The sequence below is a fragment of the Sciurus carolinensis genome, chromosome 10 (genome assembly GCF_902686445.1).
Source record: "Sciurus carolinensis chromosome 10, mSciCar1.2, whole genome shotgun sequence".
Taxonomy (NCBI): domain Eukaryota; kingdom Metazoa; phylum Chordata; class Mammalia; order Rodentia; family Sciuridae; genus Sciurus; species Sciurus carolinensis.
This window is the reverse complement of record NC_062222.1, coordinates 79,268,725-79,289,006: the sequence shown is the minus strand read 5'-3', so window position 1 is coordinate 79,289,006 and position 20,282 is coordinate 79,268,725. Positions and strand designations below refer to the sequence as shown.

At 36.1% G+C, this 20,282-nt stretch overlaps 1 protein-coding gene and 1 pseudogene across 7 annotated transcripts in view; both read right to left on the bottom strand.

Moving 5' to 3' along the window:
- Ccdc158 (coiled-coil domain containing 158) overlaps positions 1–20,282 on the bottom strand; it is an 83,524-nt gene that overhangs the window by 30,765 nt on the left and 32,477 nt on the right. For 6 of the 7 annotated variants that reach the window (XM_047567018.1, XM_047567017.1, XM_047567021.1 and 3 more), the window contains 7 exons: positions 19,129–19,611; positions 14,693–14,882; positions 12,336–12,488; positions 10,197–10,309; positions 7,805–7,963; positions 6,787–6,879; positions 5,985–6,110 (listed from right to left, as the gene is read on the bottom strand). In XM_047567018.1, coding sequence (XP_047422974.1) covers positions 5,985–6,110; positions 6,787–6,879; positions 7,805–7,963; positions 10,197–10,309; positions 12,336–12,488; positions 14,693–14,882; positions 19,129–19,611 — 1,317 coding nt within the window. The remainder of the gene's footprint in view (positions 1–5,984; positions 6,111–6,786; positions 6,880–7,804; positions 7,964–10,196; positions 10,310–12,335; positions 12,489–14,692; positions 14,883–19,128; positions 19,612–20,282) is intronic. The other variant, XM_047567020.1, reaches the window with a different exon arrangement.
- Positions 11,518–11,617, bottom strand: LOC124995140 (uncharacterized; annotated as a pseudogene).

Genomic DNA, 20,282 nt, shown 5'->3' with positions numbered 1-20,282 from the left:
GCCAACAAGAAGCAAGCTGCTCTGCACCAGAGTATTTCCAAACAGCTCAGAAATTCGAGTCTCAGGTTCCTGGGTCCAGGGAAAGGGAGGGGTGATGAAATGGCACAGCTGGCTCAAAGTCTACAGGAGGTGCTGCTGGGATCACAGATGCTTCCCTTGAGTAAACTGCCCCAAGAATAAAGATCTATAGATCATTTTTGGGTCCCTCAATAAAAAAGTAATACCTAACCAGTTGACAAACCCTGCCAACCTTACAGAGTGTGGATAGGTTTTTTTAAAACCCATCCATCTTAAATATGAAGGGACAGCCAAAGACCACCAAGCATGGAAGGAAGGCGTCTAACTTGAAAGACAGACATCAAAACAGAAAAATGAGTGGGAAGAAATAATAATTTAGAAGAAATTAATTTTAAAAACTCTGAGTTATTATACTTAAATAGAAGAGATAAAGTATTGCCTCCATGAAAGAACAGAAAGCTACAAAGCTATGAAGATCTAAAGAACAAAAAAGAGTTCCTAGAAAATATGTGTGTGTATATATATGTGTGTGTGTGTGTCTGTGTGTGTGTCTGTGTATGCGTGTGTATACATGCACAAATAAATATATATATATACACATTTGTATATATATACACATATAAATGATAACAGAAAAAGTCAATAGATGTTTGGAAGAAAGAGTTGAGTAAATTTCTCAAAGAGTGGGAATAAAAAATGAGAAAAAATGGGAGTCAAAATTAAAGAAAATTAGGGAATCATTCTAGGAGGTTTAATAGATGGTTAATAAGAATTCTAGAAAGAGAAAGACAAGAAAATGGAGGAAAGAAAACAATAAATATGAATATATCTGAGCACTAAACAACAAAGTTTTCAAAGTATCCAGCACAACATGGAGAAAAAGACCCCCCAGCAGAAATCATCTTGCAACGAAAATCAAAGGTACAGAAAAGATCCTAAATCTTTAAGACAGAAAAGATAGGTCACACACAAAGACTCTGGAATCAAAATGTCAAAATAGCAACAAAATTCTGAGCATCAATCAAATATAAGTGAAGAATAAAGGCATTTCTAGACACATGAAGTTTAAGACAAAAGAATGAAATGCATCCTTTCCAATAGGAAGTTAGGGCATTACATGTTCCAACAAAAGAAATAAACCAAGGAAAGAGGTAAACCTAAAAACAGGAAAAATGATAAGGAAATTCTCCAGATTTGGGTGGAAGGAAAATCCAAGAAGGCAATCATGCAGTAGGCCTAAAGAGGAACACTCCAGATGACAGCAGGAGATGGAGGGCTCTGTTAAAACACACACGCATGTGTAAATACACACACCCAACAAAGGAACTGCTAACCTTAACTGACTAGCTGGCTCAGACTAAAAGGAGCACTATGGTTCTCTTTCAGAGTATTTGAAAGGTAATTAGGTCAAGGCATTTAGAATCTTAAGCCAAAACAAAACAAATCTAAGGGCAAAGGAAAAAAAAAAAGAAATATGATCATAGTTCATCATAGAGTTCAGTGAGGAAATAGTGTTTACAAAGTCATAAAAATGTAAACACTCAACATGATTTAACCAAAATTTATGAAATTATTTCATGGGGGGTGGTGTTAAATAAGGAAAAGAAATGTGTGCCATGTGCACGTATGTGTTTGAGGCTAAAGGAGAGCTAAATATTTATGTTCTACAGTAGTTTATAGATATTACCCAAAATTGTGTGAACAAGGAATAACTATAGTAGAGGAATCATTTTTCCAGTAATTTAAGACCAACCCTTCTGTTCAGAATTTACAAGAAAAATATTTTTTTTCTAAATGTCTGCCTAGAGCTATAGATGTAGCACAGTGGAAGAGCGCTTGTCCAACATGACAAGGCCCTGGGTTCAATGCCAGGGACTTAAAAAAAAAAAAAAGGTCATCTTAGAGAGCTACCAAAGCAACAAAGAATTATGCCCGAAATTCAGAGAAGTGAGGTTTTGCGGTCACTTTTCTCTAGAAATATTTGCCAATTCTAAAAGAAGCTTCTGAGAGACTAAGAAAATACCATGAGCTTTCAGTAGAATCAAGAAACTAAAGGGAAGAAACCTGGAATCATACCAGAGGTGGATAGTATCTGGTTAAACCTCAGACTTTGCAGTAAGAACCATAATCAGAATCACTTCAATCCTTCAATGAGTTAAGGTGATGTAGGATCGAGCATGTTCTTCAGAACAGAAGCAAACATAAATTCTCTATGAAAGAAAAAAAAATTATCCAGAAACCCAAATTATCTCTAAAATTTTTTTCATATGTCCAGAACTCAATTATTAAAAAAAGAAACAAAGAAAACAGACAACAATATTAGAAATCAAGAGAAACAAGGTTTATAGGCCTAGAGGGAATCTAGATAATGGGATTATTTCAATTTTTTAAATAGTTAACTATCTTAGTCCATTTGGGCTGCTTTCACAAAATGTTATAGACTGGGTAGCATTATAAACATAAATTTATTGCTTACAGCTCTGGAGGCTGGGAACTCAAGATCAAGGTACCAGCAGATTGAGGGTCTATTCTTCATAAATGGTGCCTGCCATATGTTCTCACATGGGAGAAAGGGTAAAAAAGTTCCCTTGGGCCTTTCTCTTATTTATTTATTTTTGCAGTGCTGGGGATTAAACCCAGAGCCTCACACAGGCTACACAGGCTAGTGAGCTCTATCCCCCAGCCCAGAAGCTCATCTTAAAGGGCACTAGTCCCCTCTGTGAGGGTGAAGCCCTCATGACTTAATTACCTCCCAAAGGTCCCACTTCTTAATACCATACCTTAGGGGTTAAGTTTCAAAATAAATTTTGGGAGGGCACAAACATTCAGACCATTGTAGTTATTTCATAGTATAAGAAAAAACTTCCGTACAAAAGTATAAAAAATGAATTAAATGGATATCTCATGTTATGGTTTTTAAATATGGATAGAGAATTTATTTGATGGGTTTAGTAGTATGCTGGACTCAGGTGAAGAGATAATGAATGATCTAGAAAATAAATTATCAAAAAAACAGACTGAAGTAGAGAGAGGAAAGGATAGGCAGAAGAGAAAAAAGTATAAGGACACATAGTCATGATGAAAAAAACTAATAGGTGTAACTGGAGTCCCAGAAGGAAAAAAGGGAATAGAACAGGAAAAATAAATAATAAAATAAGGGATAAATATTTCTAAAATCAATGTACATATCAATATATACATCCAGAAAGATCAGTGAATCCTAAGAAAGATAGATACAAAAAATATACCTAAGCATGCTGTAAGAAAACTACTATAGACCAAAACAGAGAGAATCTTAAGAGCATTCAAAAGGAAAAATTACCTACAAAGAGCAAAAGTAAAATTTAAAACTGATTTAATCAGAAGAAACAATGGAAATCTGAAGAAATTCTCTACAGTAAATTCATTTGCCCATTAGGCAAACTCAACACCTACAGTTTCCTAGTTGAAGGGAGTGATTTCTAGGTATTTGGGACACATCAGTGAACAAAACAAAGAATGTATATTGTTCTTTTTGTTGCTGGGAATTGAACCCAGGGCCTGTGAATGCTAAGCATGGGCTCTACTACTGAGCTACACCTCAGCACTATAATGAGCAATTTGTAAGAGAAGAAATTAATTGTATAAAGCATTCTTGACAGTCTATCTATCTGTCTATCTATATGTATGTGTGTGTGTATATATATATATATATATATATACACACACACATACATATATATATATATCCTTTTTTTTTGAGATAGGATCTTGCTGCATTGCCCAGATTGGCCTCAAACTTGCAATCCTCATGTCTCAGTCTCCCAAGTAGTATAGCTCAGTTTTGCTATTAGAATTATTTAAAAATGTAATGAAATCTGGGCACTGTGGTATATGCCTGACATCCCAGTTACTTGGGAGGCTGAGGTAAGAGGAGATAGTAAGTTTGAGGCTATCAACCTTGTCAACTTAGTAAGGCTATCCCAAATAAAAAAAGGATGTAGCTCACTGATAAATACCCGTAGGTTCAATCCTTACTACCAAAACAAAACAAGAAAGGCAAAGAATTTAACAGACATATGACTGGCACTTTTTTAGTGATGGGTGAAATCTGTTATAGTTTGGATCTGGAATGTCTCCCAAAGGCTTACTTGTTGAATGCTTGGTCCCTGAGGTAGCAAGGTTCTGAGGTAGAGTTTTTTGGAAGTGATTGGATCATTAGGGCTCTAACCTCATCAAAGGTTTAATCTATTGATAAATTCATAGCTGACTGGAATAATGGGGGGTGGTAAAAACTCTAGGTGGTGGCACCTAGTTGAAAGGAGTAGGTACTTGGGGACACATACCCTTGGGCACTCTATCTTGTCCCTAACCTCTTTCCCTTTCTATATTTCTCTCTCTCTCCTTCCTGGATGACATGAAATAAGCAGCTTCCCTCCTCCATGTCCTTCTGCCATTATATTCTGTCTTGTCTCATGTCCAAACCAAGGGAAACAGCTGACTAGGGACTGAGACCTCTAAAACTGTGAGCAAAAACATTTCCTCTTTTCAGTTGTTTTTCTCAGGTATTTTGTCACAGTGATGGACAACTGAATAACACAAGGTTCTTCATAGTAAAATACAGTAATGTATAAAGCAACTAGGTAAATTTTGCTGATTCTCTCATCCCTTCCCCTCTCCTCTTGTTTCTGTGCTAGAGACTGAACCCAGGGCCTTGCATTTGCTAAGCATATACCACTTATCTATACTCTCAGTCCCATAAAATAGCTTTAGGGTAAAGAAAAATTATGAAATTTCAGAGCTGATCTTCCTAAATGACCCTAGAGATCATCTTTCCAGAAACTTTTCGTTGGAGATGAAAATACCAAGGTACAATATATGGATCAGACTTGCCCAAGGTCACACAAAGAAGTTAAAGATATATTTATGGTCCCAAAAAATCTCTAGTGGGATGATCTTTGTTGTTGTAAGTTGTTTCATTTGTGGGTTACTTTTGGGGGATTGATTTAATTTTTATAAATGTAACACGAACATATTTTAAGAAGTTAAACAATTTTAGAATACTTAAAAAGCTGTAGTTTCCTGTCCTTCATCTGCCATCTCTGAATTCCAGTGAGAGAGAATGTTCGACTTCTAATATTACAATTATTCTATTACTTAGTAAAATATTCTTTGTGGTAGTTTATTTTTCAGTGCATATATCTTAAGTGTATGAGAGTCCATTTCAACTTTTAGTTATTTAAAAAGTAAACAATTTTTAATTAAATGGTACTGGTGAAATTACTAGTATTAAGGAAAACTAGTAATGGTACTGGTGATCCTGCTACCATACGTTAGATAGGATTTTTAACAGTAAAATTGACTGAATATATCTCTCTTTCCTAGAGTTAGACTCAAATAGTGATTATAAGGAATTTATACCTACCAAGGAAATAAAACCTAAATTTTACATTGTACATATTTTTTTCTTGAGCTTTAAAATCATGAAATTTTAAACTAAAAAATTTCCAAAGTTACTAACATTTTAACTAAAGGGCTTAAAATTTTTATGATTAATAAAATGTTTTATTTAAAATAAGTTCACGTGGAAACAATGTACACAAATAATTTTCAACATGGTAGAGAATTAAATATACCAAATTGCCCTTGGCATTTGAAGTGATGCTTGTTTTAGCCATCTCAATATTTACTTTGTAATCTGAAAATGCTTGTGATGGAAATAATCAAAGAATTAAATATAATGCTATTAAATAATTTAATCATTGTGAGCATTAATCACACTGAATATTTCATTTTTGTTTACCCTAGGAAAACACCACATTAGTACTTTCATTCATGTGAATTCCATTGGATTTATAGGAAAATGTACAAATCTAAAACCTAGTAATTGAAAATGCTAGTTACTATTTTTAGTGAAAAATTTCCCAATTTAAAGTTACTTACATATTATGTTATTTGAATCGTGGAATGTAAGACTGGTTACTTACATGAGATAGGAAGCTGACTGTAGACTGGGAAGATGGTACATTAGAATGAGAACGAATAGCAGATGCTGCCTGGAGAAGGTGTGGTTTCAAGGGAGGATTTGCAGTATATCCAGGGCCCTGAAGTTCCTGGAAAACAATACAGATGTGAGAAAAATAGCACCTTCATACAACTCCAAAGAATTATGAAATCAAAATGCATTTTTTTAATTTCACAGATGAAATCCATTATGGAGACTTTAAAGGCTAGGGATGCAGGTCAGTGGTTGAGCATTTGTCTAGCATGCACGAGGGCCTGGGTTCTATTCCAGGACCCCCTACCATTCCACACACATACAAAGAATAAAACGTTTTTAAAATATGCTGGCAACTTACAGTATACTTCTGAAAATAGATACATATTTCAGTGTAAAGTGTACTGTTGTTAAAAAACACATTTTGGTCATGTAGATTACATCACTTTTGTTTCCCGAATAAGTCAAACACTAGTTTTTTGAGTCTGCACTTGCTCCATGCCTCTGGGTGGAAGGCTCTTCCCCTGAGTATTCCCCAGGTGGGGACTTGTGAAACTTGTTTGTATTTGACTTGCTTTTTTTCAACTTAGGATAAAGTGTGGTATTTCCATTTGTTATCCTACATAAAAAGGACAGCTATAATATATAATGATGTTTGCATAGATTTTAATAATTGCCAGGATCAAATAATGTTTAAAATACATTTGAGTAAAGTGCACGAAGAAAATCTAAAAATATCAAAGGTGTTACTTCTGCTTAAACTACTATTTATGATTTAAAGAAACCCTTACCTTTACATCCAAACTGTGTTGAAGTTTTAGCCGCACAGATTCTTGTTCTTGATGCTGTATTATATCTTGACATTCTGCAAACTGCAAAGATGCCTACAATCAAGCAATCACAAGTGGCTTATCCTCCATTCTTTATGCACTTTTGCTTAACCTATAAGTGCAGAGTTGCCCTCTCTTCAAGGAAATAAACCACTCCCAGTACACTTACAATTATCTATTCATCTGTTTTATTCAGTAAACTGAGGACAAATCTTTATCCTTTGTATCCTCAGCATACATATGCATTTAATATGTAAAGGACACTCAAAGAATGAATGGACTAAGCAAACAGCCTCAGCAAAGACTAAAAATAACCACAACTGAAATTTGTTAAGTCAATGTGACATGATTTTAGAAACAAAGGTGGCATAGATGAAATCACAGATTTTTTTATCTGACCATGAAGGCTCTGATTTCCTAGGAATCAAGAATTTATTTTGGTACAATTTTAGTCTTCCAGAGTTTCTAGGTAACAAGAAAATAGGTTTATCCTCCCTAATAAACTGCAGTGGTAATCAGTGTCACTTGTTTTTCTCATTCTTTAATCTATGTTTTAACTTGCACTTTCTGGACTCCACAACGTTCCAAACATTAGCATTACTTTCTTTACATTAAAAAAGAGGCTGTCTTCTTCCCCAGTGTTCACATCATTCTTTAGGGATAAGTTAGATGCTTGTGAAGACATTTTTACCTATTCAGGCCACTATGGATGTCAGAACATCTTATATCAAACTGCTCCAAGGCCTGTGTTAGCCTGGAAAAGGTAATTTGGCAAAAACACATTATGACTATGTTTTTAAACCTCAGAAGAGAATTTTCTATAAAATATTATTTTTTAATTTTGTGCTAGGTACTTGAGATATGATACAAGTTGATAGATTCAGTTCCTATATCTACATAGAACGTTCATTTGGAACAATTCTGTGCAATTAGAAACTAAATGGATGGTAATTACTTCATATATTTAGTTGGTAACTACCTTATCAAGAGCAACTTCCATATTAGCAACTTTTTCTTTCAAACGGCGTTCCTGAGATCGCAGAACTTCTAGCTCTCCAGCCATTTTGTTTTTTTCTGTTGCAACTGTGCTCAATTCCTGGCTGAGTTTACACTTCTCTTCTTTTAAAAAATGTTTCTCCTACAATTATAGAGGAGAAAAATATCAGAAATAATCTGCTGGTATAGATGCTGAGAGGTGATGAAAATTTAAAACTTTTATTAAAGGACCCTGAATTAGATATATATATATCTAATATCTATATATATCTATATATATATATATTTTTTTATTTATTCTTTTTAGTTTTACATGACAGTAGACACCATTTTTATATATTTATACAAGCTTGGAATATATAATTAGGATCCTAGTCTTGTGGATATACATGATGGTGAGATACATGTACACAGGAAATGAATTAGGTATATTTAAATCATATGCCATTTAATTGCTTCTGAGTTGGAGTTGGGAGCTATTAGAACTGTACTATAACATATTTCATATTTTAATCATTCATATTATTTATTTTTAGGCTTAAGAAATCTTTGATGAAATCTAAAAAATATGGAATAATTATCAAAATAGTGTGTTCTGGTAAACAGGGATTGAGTAATCACATACCAAATTTTACTGAAATTTATTTTAAACATAACAGAAGAGATTTAGAGAGGATGCATTTATTTGCAAGTTTTACAGGCTTCTATTTTGTTTCAAGGTTGAATATTCATTTCTCAAATGCCTACTGCAGACTCTGACATAAAAACAAAGGAGACACAAAGTTCCTACCCTCAACTAGTGATAAAAATAAGCTTCCAGGTATAATGTCTTTGGTATTAAATAAAACTTAATTATAACTAGTTTACTTCTTTACAAAAGCACTAGGTAGGAGCCAGGTATGGTGGTGCACACCTGCAAGACCAGGAGACTGAGTGAAGGATCACAAGTATGAGGCCAGTTTGGGCAACATAGTGAGGCCCTGTCTCAAAAAAATAAAAGAGATGTAGCTAAGTGGTAAAGTTCTGGCCTAGCATACGAGAAATCCTGGTTTTAGTCTTCAGCAGCCCCCCCACTGACTCACAGAATCAAACTCAGAAAAAAGAAGTACATAGTTTTCAAGGTAAAATAGAAACATCAGTTTATTAAGTCTGTATTTTTTAATATATTTTTTCATAGCAAAAAAATGTTTAATATAAGTAAGATAGAAGGTCATTGTCACTACAATGCACACCTTTTGTATGCAAATGATTTTTCTATGGTGATCAGAATAGACAGAAAAGGGTTCAGAAAGAAAAATTAATTTTGCAGTTGTCCTCTTATTTGTTTGAGGGAATGTCACTGAGCTATGATGAATGCCTTCCTTTAGATGGGGGCAGGTATCTTGACTGACAGCAGGCAGTAATCTCTTAAAGCCTTAAGCACATTTGAGCATAACACAAATTTCATGTTTGTTTAAGCATAGTTTCAGTCAGGAGAAACACTAAATCAATGTAGAAAACTGCACCTAACTTAATAGAGCTCTATAGGAATACACAAAAAGCCTACAAGCCCACTCGTTAAATATCTGCCAGCTACCTCAGTTTACCTTGTATTATCAGTCATATCTGATATTATAGAAAATATTCCTTCCTCCCCGCTTCACAATAATATACAAGTTACAATTCTTCGTGCACCCTTCCATAAGCAAACTATAGCATTTCTTAACAATTTTATATGAGTAAAACTATACTACTTGTTTTTATTAGTTTACTGTTTTCTACTTGTCATAGATGAAATTTTTTAGTGTGATGCTCTTAATCCCATTGTTCCCCAATCCAGTGTCTTTTATTACACAATTTTGCACAGCACGGTAGTTTTTAGGAATACATATGTAACATTATGACAGAATTGACCATACTTTGTTTATAATATTCCCTGTCTCTACCCTGAATGTTCTTTTGCCCATTCCTGCCATTTAAAACACTGGCTACAGTCAGGTGTGGTGGTGTACACCTGTCATCCCAGCTACTTAGGAGGCTGAGGCAGGAGGATCACAAGTTCAATGCCAACCTGGGCAATTTAGCAAGACCCTGTCTCAAAATTTAAAAAATGGCTAAGGATGGAGTTCAGTGTGAGGCCCTGGATTCAATTCCCAGTTCTATAAGTAATAATAATAATAGTAGTGGTGGTGGTGATGGTGACAAATAAATCACTAACTCTATTCTAAGACCTGTTCCAATGCTTGCTCCTTCAGGAGCTTTTCCCTCATTCTCGGAGTCAGAAATAAGCTTTTCTCTTTTCCCCATTGACTTTGTATATCTGCTATCTCATTCTGTCTTGTAGTACATTAATGAGCGAGCATGTTTGTTTCCCTATTCTACGAATAGGGACTCACCTTATTGGAGTTTGTCATGGCCTCTTCCAAAAACTGGATCTTGCTCTGAAGGGCATCTATCTGACCTCTTTTGGCTGTGATTTGCTTTTGCATTCCCATTGCCACTTTCATAGCTTGAAAAAAAAGGAAGAAAACTGGGCCTTAAAGTGTTGAAAGGTCACTATAATTTGTACTGTAATTTGCTAATTTAATCTATGAGAAGTAAGATTCTCTGAGGCTGGAGAGTTTCCAGGAAAGATTATGGAAAAAAAATCTTCAAGATTCATAGTATTGGGATATAACAATTTTAGTAACTACTCAGAGATTCTGAGCTGGGAGAAATAGATATGATGATGTTTTGTGGTTTCTTTGCTACTAGAATTAATTTAATTGGCCATCATAAAATGCCATATTTCCAATGTTAACAATAATATTGACCAAACTCACACTTACACATATAGGAAATAAGTACATAAAGAAAGTCATATAAAGAATAATGTCTATTTTTTTTTAATAAAATGATTTTTTCCAGAAACTCACATTTAAAATACCCACAAAACACAACTACTATTAACGTTCTTTTTAAAGATTCCAGTGATATCACAAACCATTCAATTTTCAGTGTCAGGCTTATTGTCATGTGCTTAGACTACATCCTCAGTAGTCAAGAGGTTGCCAGAAACATATGTGATTATTTTTGGAAAACTGGTGATAGAATGAAAATGTTCTAGATGGGTACAAGGCACAGAATGCTTAAGACGCGGTAGGACATCAAAAAGATAGGAAGCTTATCCTTCTTTAGAAATTGAAAGACAGAAGTCCCTAGGTTTGTATTCTTTTTTAGGTCAGCTGAGGAAAGAGGTTTGGAAATGACACGACTTTGATCAGGTCTGGCTATAGCTTAGAGGTTAAAACGAAAAAAGAAAATGTACTACTTGTTTAAAACAAGTTATCAGAAAGAATTAAAAACTTGACTTCTCATTAACAAGATAATGTTTTTACATCTAATCTGTCAAAAACAGGGTTAACAGAAGCATAGTACATTGGTTTATTAATATATCAAAAGTCTTACATCGTTTGTTCACTACTTTGAAGAATTCTGGTCTAATTAAATAAATCATGGTTGGCCTTAAAATGTTTTTCATCAATGAAAACAAGCATTTGAATACAAAATACAATACAATACAAATACAAAGATCACCTAGGTAACTTAGTAACTAACATAACTGGGTGTTTGTGGATATGCCTGGTGGGCGGGAGAAGAAACCTGTAGACGGTCTCTTTGAAAACTTCTCAAAAATCCTACCATTTTCCGAGTTAACTAACCAAACTGCCAAGAACTACACAAAATATGGATCTGAAGAATTTATGTGACATCCTTGGATATGGACTATAGTAATCGCTGTATCATTCCAATTTTAGCATATGTGCTGCCAAAGCACATATGAATCTTCTGACATTAAGAAATATTGAGAGAAATAAAAATGTATAATTTGATTAATATTAATATTATACTTGGTTAATAAAGCCATACCAACAATGATGTGAACATCATGAAAAAAACACAAAACCTTAGTCTCATTAAGATAATGAGATAATACTCATTAATATCATTAAGATAAGACAATAATTTAACTGGATCAGTATGGGCAGCAAGGTAAAAAGGAAACAGGTCTAGGGACCTCTCATTGAGTAGTTCAGTTGGGAGGACTCCTTCCCATTTTTATCACAGGGAAGAAATCAAGAACTGCCAATTAGTCACAAATCTAGAGTTTTATGTAGATAATATACATGTGAAAAATAAGAGGTCCAGTGGAAATTATCAGTAACTTGTATTTATATTCTTAAAGATAACTGGCTAACAACCTAACCTCGAAATTAGTTAGAATTTATTGAAAAATCACAGGAAAAGAAAGATTCAGATACTTCGATGATTTCAGATACATTAGAGGTTATTAAACACACGGCAATTTCCTTTAAAAATTTCTTTAAAAAAATTAGGCTGAATGACTCCTCCATAAAATTCATCATTAATACCTATAGCTATATACAACTATCTGGCACTGTGAAAAGATGGCAGGCAATGTCCATGGGTTTGCATTTTAATAAATCTAAACTAATATAATTAAAAACAGGAGAAAAATATCTGATAGAGCATACCATGACCATCAGATCCTTCCATTGACTTCAGTGTATTCCTTGTTTGTTCTAGTTCAGACTGTGCAGATTTTAATTGCATTTTCAGTTTATTTGTAGTAGTTTCCATTTCTTCACTTTTGTTTCGAAAATTCCTTTTCAAGACTTCATAGTCCTCTATATAATACAATAATCAATAATACTGTTTACTTTTTTCTATCACACTGATATGAAGGATGTTTCATTTGCAATTAATGATCATAGAATTTTAGAGATTGGAGGTGAATTTATTTAATTACATCTCTATTTGTTATAGAAATGATGTGTACATACACAGGGATCTAGCACACTCTTTTTAATCTGGCTGAGTGGATCCTCTTCCCCTACCCACTTAGTATTCATTTGTTTCCTCCCAGTGATTGTAATTAGCTCAAATCTATTTTATCTTAAAAACCTTCTTGGAAGACTATATATACCATTAACAGATTTCACCCCCATCTGTAGATAGATGAATCTCTATGACACTATAAATAACCTGAGGCTTCCATGCATTTTTTTTAATTGACTGCCATGTATCTTTTTTCATTTTTGCAGTGTTGGGGATTGAATCCAGGGCCTTGCATATGCTAGGCAAGCCCTCTCCAACCGAGCTATATTGCCAATCCTATCTTTTGTGTGTGTGTGAGGGGGGCGGGTATGCTGGGGATTGAACTAAGGGGTGCTCTTCTGTACCACTGAGCTTCGTGCCCAGCCCTTTTTAATTTTTATTTTGAAACAGGGTCTTGTTAAGTTGCTGAAGTTAGCCTTGAATTTGCAATCATCCTGCTTTTAGCCTCCCGAGTAACTGGGATTATAGGTGTGTGTCACCAGACTCAACTCTATCTTATCTTTTTCTCTCCAGTACCTATCAAATCACCTGACCCAAGTTCTTCTTTTAACATAATAGAATACACATATTCATCCATCTACTTATTATATTTATGCATTAATGTATGGTGTAGATTTATATACGAAGGGAACAAGATCAATCTCCATCTATCCAGACGTCTCTGTGGAGATGTCCCAGTGCTACCCAAAACCAATTGCCTCCCACTGACTACGTCTCGTGATTTTGTCCTCAAGCCTGCCCCTTCCATAGGTTTCTCCTGCTGTTTTTGCTATCATTTTTATCCCAATACTACAAACTAAAAACCCAAAAGTAAACTCGACCCTAATCACTAAATCCTGTTGATCCAACCTCCAAAAATATTCTTAATTCTTTAACGTTTTTCCATTCTCACTGTCACTTCCTTTGCAACCCCTCTTCATATTTACAAAGGCCATTGCAAAGTCCTCCTTAACTGGTTGGTCTGACTCGTTAGCCTTGTCTTTCCTGAATTTACCTGCTAACGTGGTCTTGTAAAATGTGATGACAATAATCTCCCATTTGAAATCCTTTGTTGCCTCCACACTATCTAGCTCTACCTATTTATTCTGCCTCATTTCTTAGCCTGCATTCCTTTCTTTTTTTGCTCCAACTAATACTTCTGAAATCACATTATGTTTTGCATGCCTTCATGCTTCTTCCCATAATATTCTCTCTGCTTGGAATGTTCTTTTACCTTTTTCATCTACCAAATTCCTTTCCCTCTTTTGAATCCAACATAGACGTCACTTCCTTTAGGAGGCTAATTCTGTATTCTCTGTGCTATCTGCATCTAGCACATTTCCACTGTACCTCACCCTATGTGCTATATCCCCTTTATAAGGTCTGTCTCCCCACTAGAATGTGAGCTTCACAATAAACCTCACAGTCTAGTGGGGGAGTTTCTAGGTTTTATGACAATATTTCTAGGACCTATTGCAGTATCTGGCATAATAAACGCTCAGTAGTTATTGACTGTGCGGGTGTGTATGTGTGTGAGAGAGAGAGAATGAAGTACATAATACTATATCATACAGTCAAAAACTGTAATATTTCATTGCTTAATGTAAGGTCTTGACTTTCTCCTGTCAATAAATTTGCATAAGTCTATTTACAAGTCACATTATTAAACCTGTAATCCAGCTATGTGACTCAAAGGACTCATTTCCACCTCCATAAAAACAAACTGGGTAAACAATAGGACTTATGCAGAACACCTGTCTTCCTTTCAGAGATCTGGAATCTATATACCTCATCCATCTCTTAGAAACTCGGTACAGAATTTCTGGATTCTTTGGGTCCACAGCTAGTGAACATGAGATGTGGAAACTCTTCATGGAGAATTATGAGGATTTTAGCCATGAGTAAGTTCAATGGGGAAGTACAACCATCTGTGTTTGTGAAGTGAGATGGCCACCCTTCTTTTGGACCTGACAGCATTCCTATATTTTAGTAGAATTCGAACGAAGTCACATACCTGAAAGACTGTTTAATTCATTCCTACTCATCTTCACTTCATTTAATAATTGATCTCTCTCTTGTTTGATGTCCTTCACTGCACGGAGTCGCTCAGAGCCCGCATTCACCAGCTTCACCTTTTCCAGTTCTAGGTCACTTACTCTGGCCTCAAGCTCCCGGATCTTGGCATCTTTTTTATCTTTTAAAATCTAAATATATGATAAATATGAAGGACAGAGAAAGGAATAAAAATAATGTTGAATTATATTAACAAGTAATATAATTAGTATTCTGTCTACATTTAGTATTTTTAAAATTATTTTTAGGATGCTAAGTTTGTATTTTTTTTTTTGCGGTGCTGGGGATTGAACCCAGGGCCTTGTGCTCGCAAGGCAAGCACTCTACCAACTGAGCTATATCCCCAGCACACTGTATTTTATTTTAAAGCATCAGTAGTAAGTGGGATAAAAGTAATATTTCACTGTTTTTTTAAACCTAAATGTCAATTCTCAGTTTTACTTGCCATAATTTTTCATATTTCTATTCTAGTTTGTTAAAAAATTATGTATTGAGCACCTAGTTTGAGAAAGTTGCCCTCTTACGTGCTAGGGAACTGGGAATAGGTCAGGACTCAGGGAAAGTGAGTGAGGCCACAGATGTGGACCTCCAACCAACACATCTGACTTGCCTTACCTAGTCCTGGCCCTTGATAGTAGGAACAACCAAACAATGACTTTGTCCTCACATCCTCCTCTAGTGAGGAAAGATAAACAGAAAACAAACATTTATCTTCTGGTCAGATAAGAACGACCAGAAGAATAAGAAAAGAGAGGATGCAAACTTTGCTTTATTTCCTTTTACTATAATAAATCATAGCCTTAAGAAAAACTTTTCAAAGAATTACCAAGCCTGAGGTTGGTTCTGTGGACCCTGACACCATTGGTCAGGAAAGACCTCACTGACGAGGTGACAACTGAGTGGAATCTTCAAAGTGATTAGAGAGCAAGCCACATGGGTAGCTGGGGGAGAGAGCTCCAGGTACCAGCAAGGTCCATCAGTATAGCTGAAAGGGAGTGAACTTGGAGGAAAGTAGGAGATGAGGTCAGATAGGCTCATGGAAGATCCAGTTAGCCTTAGAGGCAATGTAAGGACTTGCATTTAGTGGGCAGAACTAGCCTAGATTACTCCAAGTAAATAAGTGCCATCTGAAAAACTATTTACTGTCTTGGGTCATTATATTGTCCTTCCAATTAAGGCCTGATGGCATTAGCATGTTAAGTCCCATTGTCCCAGATATGGGACACACATGAAAATTTAAATTGAGCAACAAATGTTATTATGTTTGGAGTTCTATTCTGAGAAAATAATGGTGTTTGAAAATATATATTTCACATATATATTATTTGTAATATATTATGTATATTTCACATGTTCATATGTATATGAAAACATATAAAGGATAAATAAGCTCTAGATTATGATTTTTAAACTATTTTAATTCACATGAGTCAATTTCATTAAATTGAAGACTTGGGATTTAATGGATGTTGTGGTTTGGATATGAAGTGTCCCCCAAAAGCTCCTACTAATGCAGGAATTTTCAGAGGTAAAATGGTTGATTGTGAGAGTTGTAACCTAATCAGTTCATTTCAGTTTGAACAGTCTGGGTGGGTGGGGAAGTGGGACATGGCTGGAGGAGCTGGGTCACTGGGGTTGTGTTCTGGAATAGTGCATCTTTCCTGTGGTTCCTTCCCCATCTCACTCTCTGCTTCCTGACCCCACCATGGACTGAGAAGCATGTTTCTTTCACTGGGACCTTCCCCCACGATGTGCTGCCTCACAACGAGCCCAGCCATCCATGACCTGAGACCTATGAAAATGTGAACCCTAAATAAACTTTCCCTCCTCAAATTGTTCTTGATGGCATTTTGGTCACAGTAATGCAAAACTGACTAAAATAATGAGTTGAGTATAATACAGTACAAGCCAATGCAATATAACTGTTATAATAGTATAGATGTAGAGGCCAATGCTATATCTGAAAAGTAAACACACGGCAAGCTTTTAGCTGCTGCAAAAAAGGATTGGTGGGGTACTCCAGGGTTATTTCACTGCCCACCTGTAATGGGCTTGGTCAGTGAAGGCCCTAAAAGGGCTATCTGATCTCTACTTAGCTACTTTTGGTAACCAACACATGAAATACTGCTGGCCTCAGAGGTCAAGGGAGGGGAGGACTCTCCCTGGGCACCCTGAGGCATCACAACATGTGGTAGGCATGTGCCACTCCTCTTCCACCTCTTACATCAGCTGATGGACATTTGGTCCTTTCTTCATCATCTAAGAAAGGGTCCAGCTTTGAGGAGCCATGGTTATTCGGAGAAGGCTCACCCTGCTTCTCTGTTGTCCATGTGTATAGTACCTAGCCTCAAGAGGTAAGAGAAACCGCAGTTTTTAGGGCTACAATTCCCTTCCCTTTCTCCACCTGACTGTGGAGGGAAATGAATTGAGCATTAGTGCTTGAGTATTCAACTTACAGCTTTGGCATCCATGTGAAATTCTTCTTACCTAGGAGGAACTCTTGGCTGCTCTAGCTACGTATTTGGGAATTGAAGATTAGTTTCAATCTCTCCACCCACTTCTGTGTACTGATGTCACATAATCTACTTCTAACACTGCCATTTTCATGTCGCCCCTCTTCGCCATGTAAAACCCTTACCAGCTCCCATACCACCTCTAGGCTAAAATAAACTCAACTTCACTTTCTTGCTTCAAATACTTTGCTTCCTATTCTCTGCCTATTCTCTTCCCATGTCAGGTCCCCATCTCTCTGACACCTTCATCAGCCACTCTGTTCATGGTGATCCACATTCCACTGAGGTGCTAACATAGGTCTTGATGTGTGCTTTCTGGACTAGCAGTATCAGCATCTTCTGAAAGCTTGTTCAGAAACACCAGCCCAGTTTTAGACGTAATGACTTAGATATTCTGCAGTGGGGCCCAGCAGCCTGCCTTTAACAGGCTTCCAGCAGATTCTGGATGGGCAATAATATCTACTCATGTACTGTCTAGGATCAAGATTCAAAGCAGTGCTGCTCTCCAGCAAGTTATTTAATCTTTCTGTGTCTCAGTTTCATCATTTGTAGAGTGGGGTAATAACTGCCACGTTCATAAGGTTTTCGTAAGGATTAAACTGATTACATCTTTAGTTTCAGACTCAGTGCGATTCTTCCATTTGTCACTTTAACAACGCTAGCAATCTATATTCCTAGGCAAGAAGGTGGGACAATTATCTCTTCTCCCTAAATATGTTCTATCTTGCATGCAAACCTGTCCTAAGTTTTCACTGTAGGGTTGACCATTGAAAAATGATGTATGTCTGTATGTCCCTTTCATGGTTAGTTTGGCTATTTAAAAAATACAACTAATATAAGCTTAAGCAATAGAAAAGTCTAAGTTTTTTATGCAATGAACTATTTCCCTAAGAGAGATAATAACCTATTGCTGGTCCTATTTTTAGAATGAGGAAAAGGAAGCATCTAAAGTTTCTGTTGTCTCTTATTATCAAATCAGAGCCTTGCTAAGTTGCTGAGGATGACCTTGAACTCATGATCCTCCTGGCTCAGCCTCCTGAGTCACTAGTATTATAGGCATGCACCATCATGCCTAGCCCATCATTTTGAATTTTGATGAATATTTACTAAGGATCTTCTGAGAGGCAAGGTAAAAAGACACGGGGCAGGAAAAACGAAGGTGAATAAGATGTGCACCCTTTAGGAAGCCTAAGGTTTGGGAGAAGAAACAGTGCCATTTAAATGCACACACATGCACACATATACATTCTATATATATGCAATATAGAATGAAATAATCCAGATTAGAACAGGGACAAGTAAAATATTATAAAGGTCAGAAGGAGAATAGAATGGGGAAAGGGACTAATACTTGTTGAACACCTTATATATATATATCAGGATCTGGGCTAAGTCCTTGATAAATGTCTTCTGATGTAAAACTCACAGCAATCCAATAAAGTTGTTGGTATTTCTTTTGTTTTTGTGTTTTGTTTTATTTAACTGACAAAGATGCTGAGATTCAGTGAACAGTCCAATGTTATACAATTATTAAGTGGTGGGATATGGGATTCAAACTTAGGTCTGTCTGAAAAGGGAGAAAATATCTCAACCTATGGGATCAGAGAAGGTGAATAATCTGATTTTTTTCTTTTTTTTTTGTACCTGTGATTCTAAACCATTTTTGGGATATACACTCCTTTTGAAATCTGACAAAGGTAAGATTCCTTTCTCAAAAAAATACGCATAGACACAAATGCTTTCTATTTCAGAAGATCCACAGACAAGAATTCCTTTTTCAATAAATTAGGTCATTCTTCCTTACAAGAAAAAAGAAGTTTCACAAATTAAACCAAAAAAAAAAAAAAAATGATGCCATACAGACCTTAAATTCCTGTAGTTCCAGTCTCCTATCATTAATCTCTTTCTCCAGTTGAGCCTTTTCGACTTGCATAGCACCAGCAGTTCGTCCATGCTGGCCCACCAACTGTGTCATGTTTTCAATCTGCTGGCGCAAAATTTCAATCACCTTGTCCTTTTCGGCCATCTGCAGCTTGAGAGCCTCACATTCTGTCTGCACATTTCTGAGGTGATCACCTTCATTTTTCAAGTGCTGTAGTTCCTGTAATTTCAAGTCCACCCGGGAGCGGAGCTTTGTGATCTCTGCATTGGTGGCCTCAATGGCTCGCTCTTTTTCTTGGAGAGAAGCTGTCAGATCTGACACCGTCCTCTCTGAGCTCTCCAGGGTCATTTTCTTGGCCGTTAGCTCTTCCACTACTTTGCGGAGCATCTCTTTGGTGGATTCGAGCTGAGCAGTCAAGGAGGACACTTTCTCTAGACTCTCATTCTTCCCCTGAATCGCTGCCATCTGATTGTTAAAGAAAAGAGAGTTTCCTGGATTTGGGAGAGTAGGTATAGGCAAATAGGAGCTTTAACAATTTAACTCAAAAGCATGAACTTATGGTTTGGATAAAGTGTGATTTATTAACTCAAATCATTTTCTGTCAGAACCCCAGGTTGACAGCATGTGTTAAGACCTGCATGTTTATTAGACCGAGAAGAGGCCTCAATCAAATAAAGATGCTTCTCGGTAATGGTTTTCCAGGAGGGGAGGGTTGGAATTCCTCTGAGGATGCTTTCTATACTACTCTAGACTAAGGACACTGGTGATGAGGAGAAGGACAGTAAAATGAATGATAAACGCCTTCATTTTCTATTTCACTCCAAACCTTCCCTTAATTTTACCTCTGAGGGGAAAAGGAATAATGGCTTTTATCCAATACACATTCACATCCTCTGGTCCTTATGTGGAAAAGGGTAAGAGTCTAACTTCTGATTGGTTCTTTCATCTTTATTCTGGACCAAGTTAATCCAGAGAATGGGGAAATGACTTTCCCTGGGGTCTAAGCCAAGATGGGTCACTTTGTTTGCTTTTGCACTTTGGGAAGTTTACACACATTTGTGGGGTACCTTTTGTCTCTGAAGAAGGAACTGACATTGCATTGAAAATAGTCAGCTGTTAAAAAAGCAATTCACGTC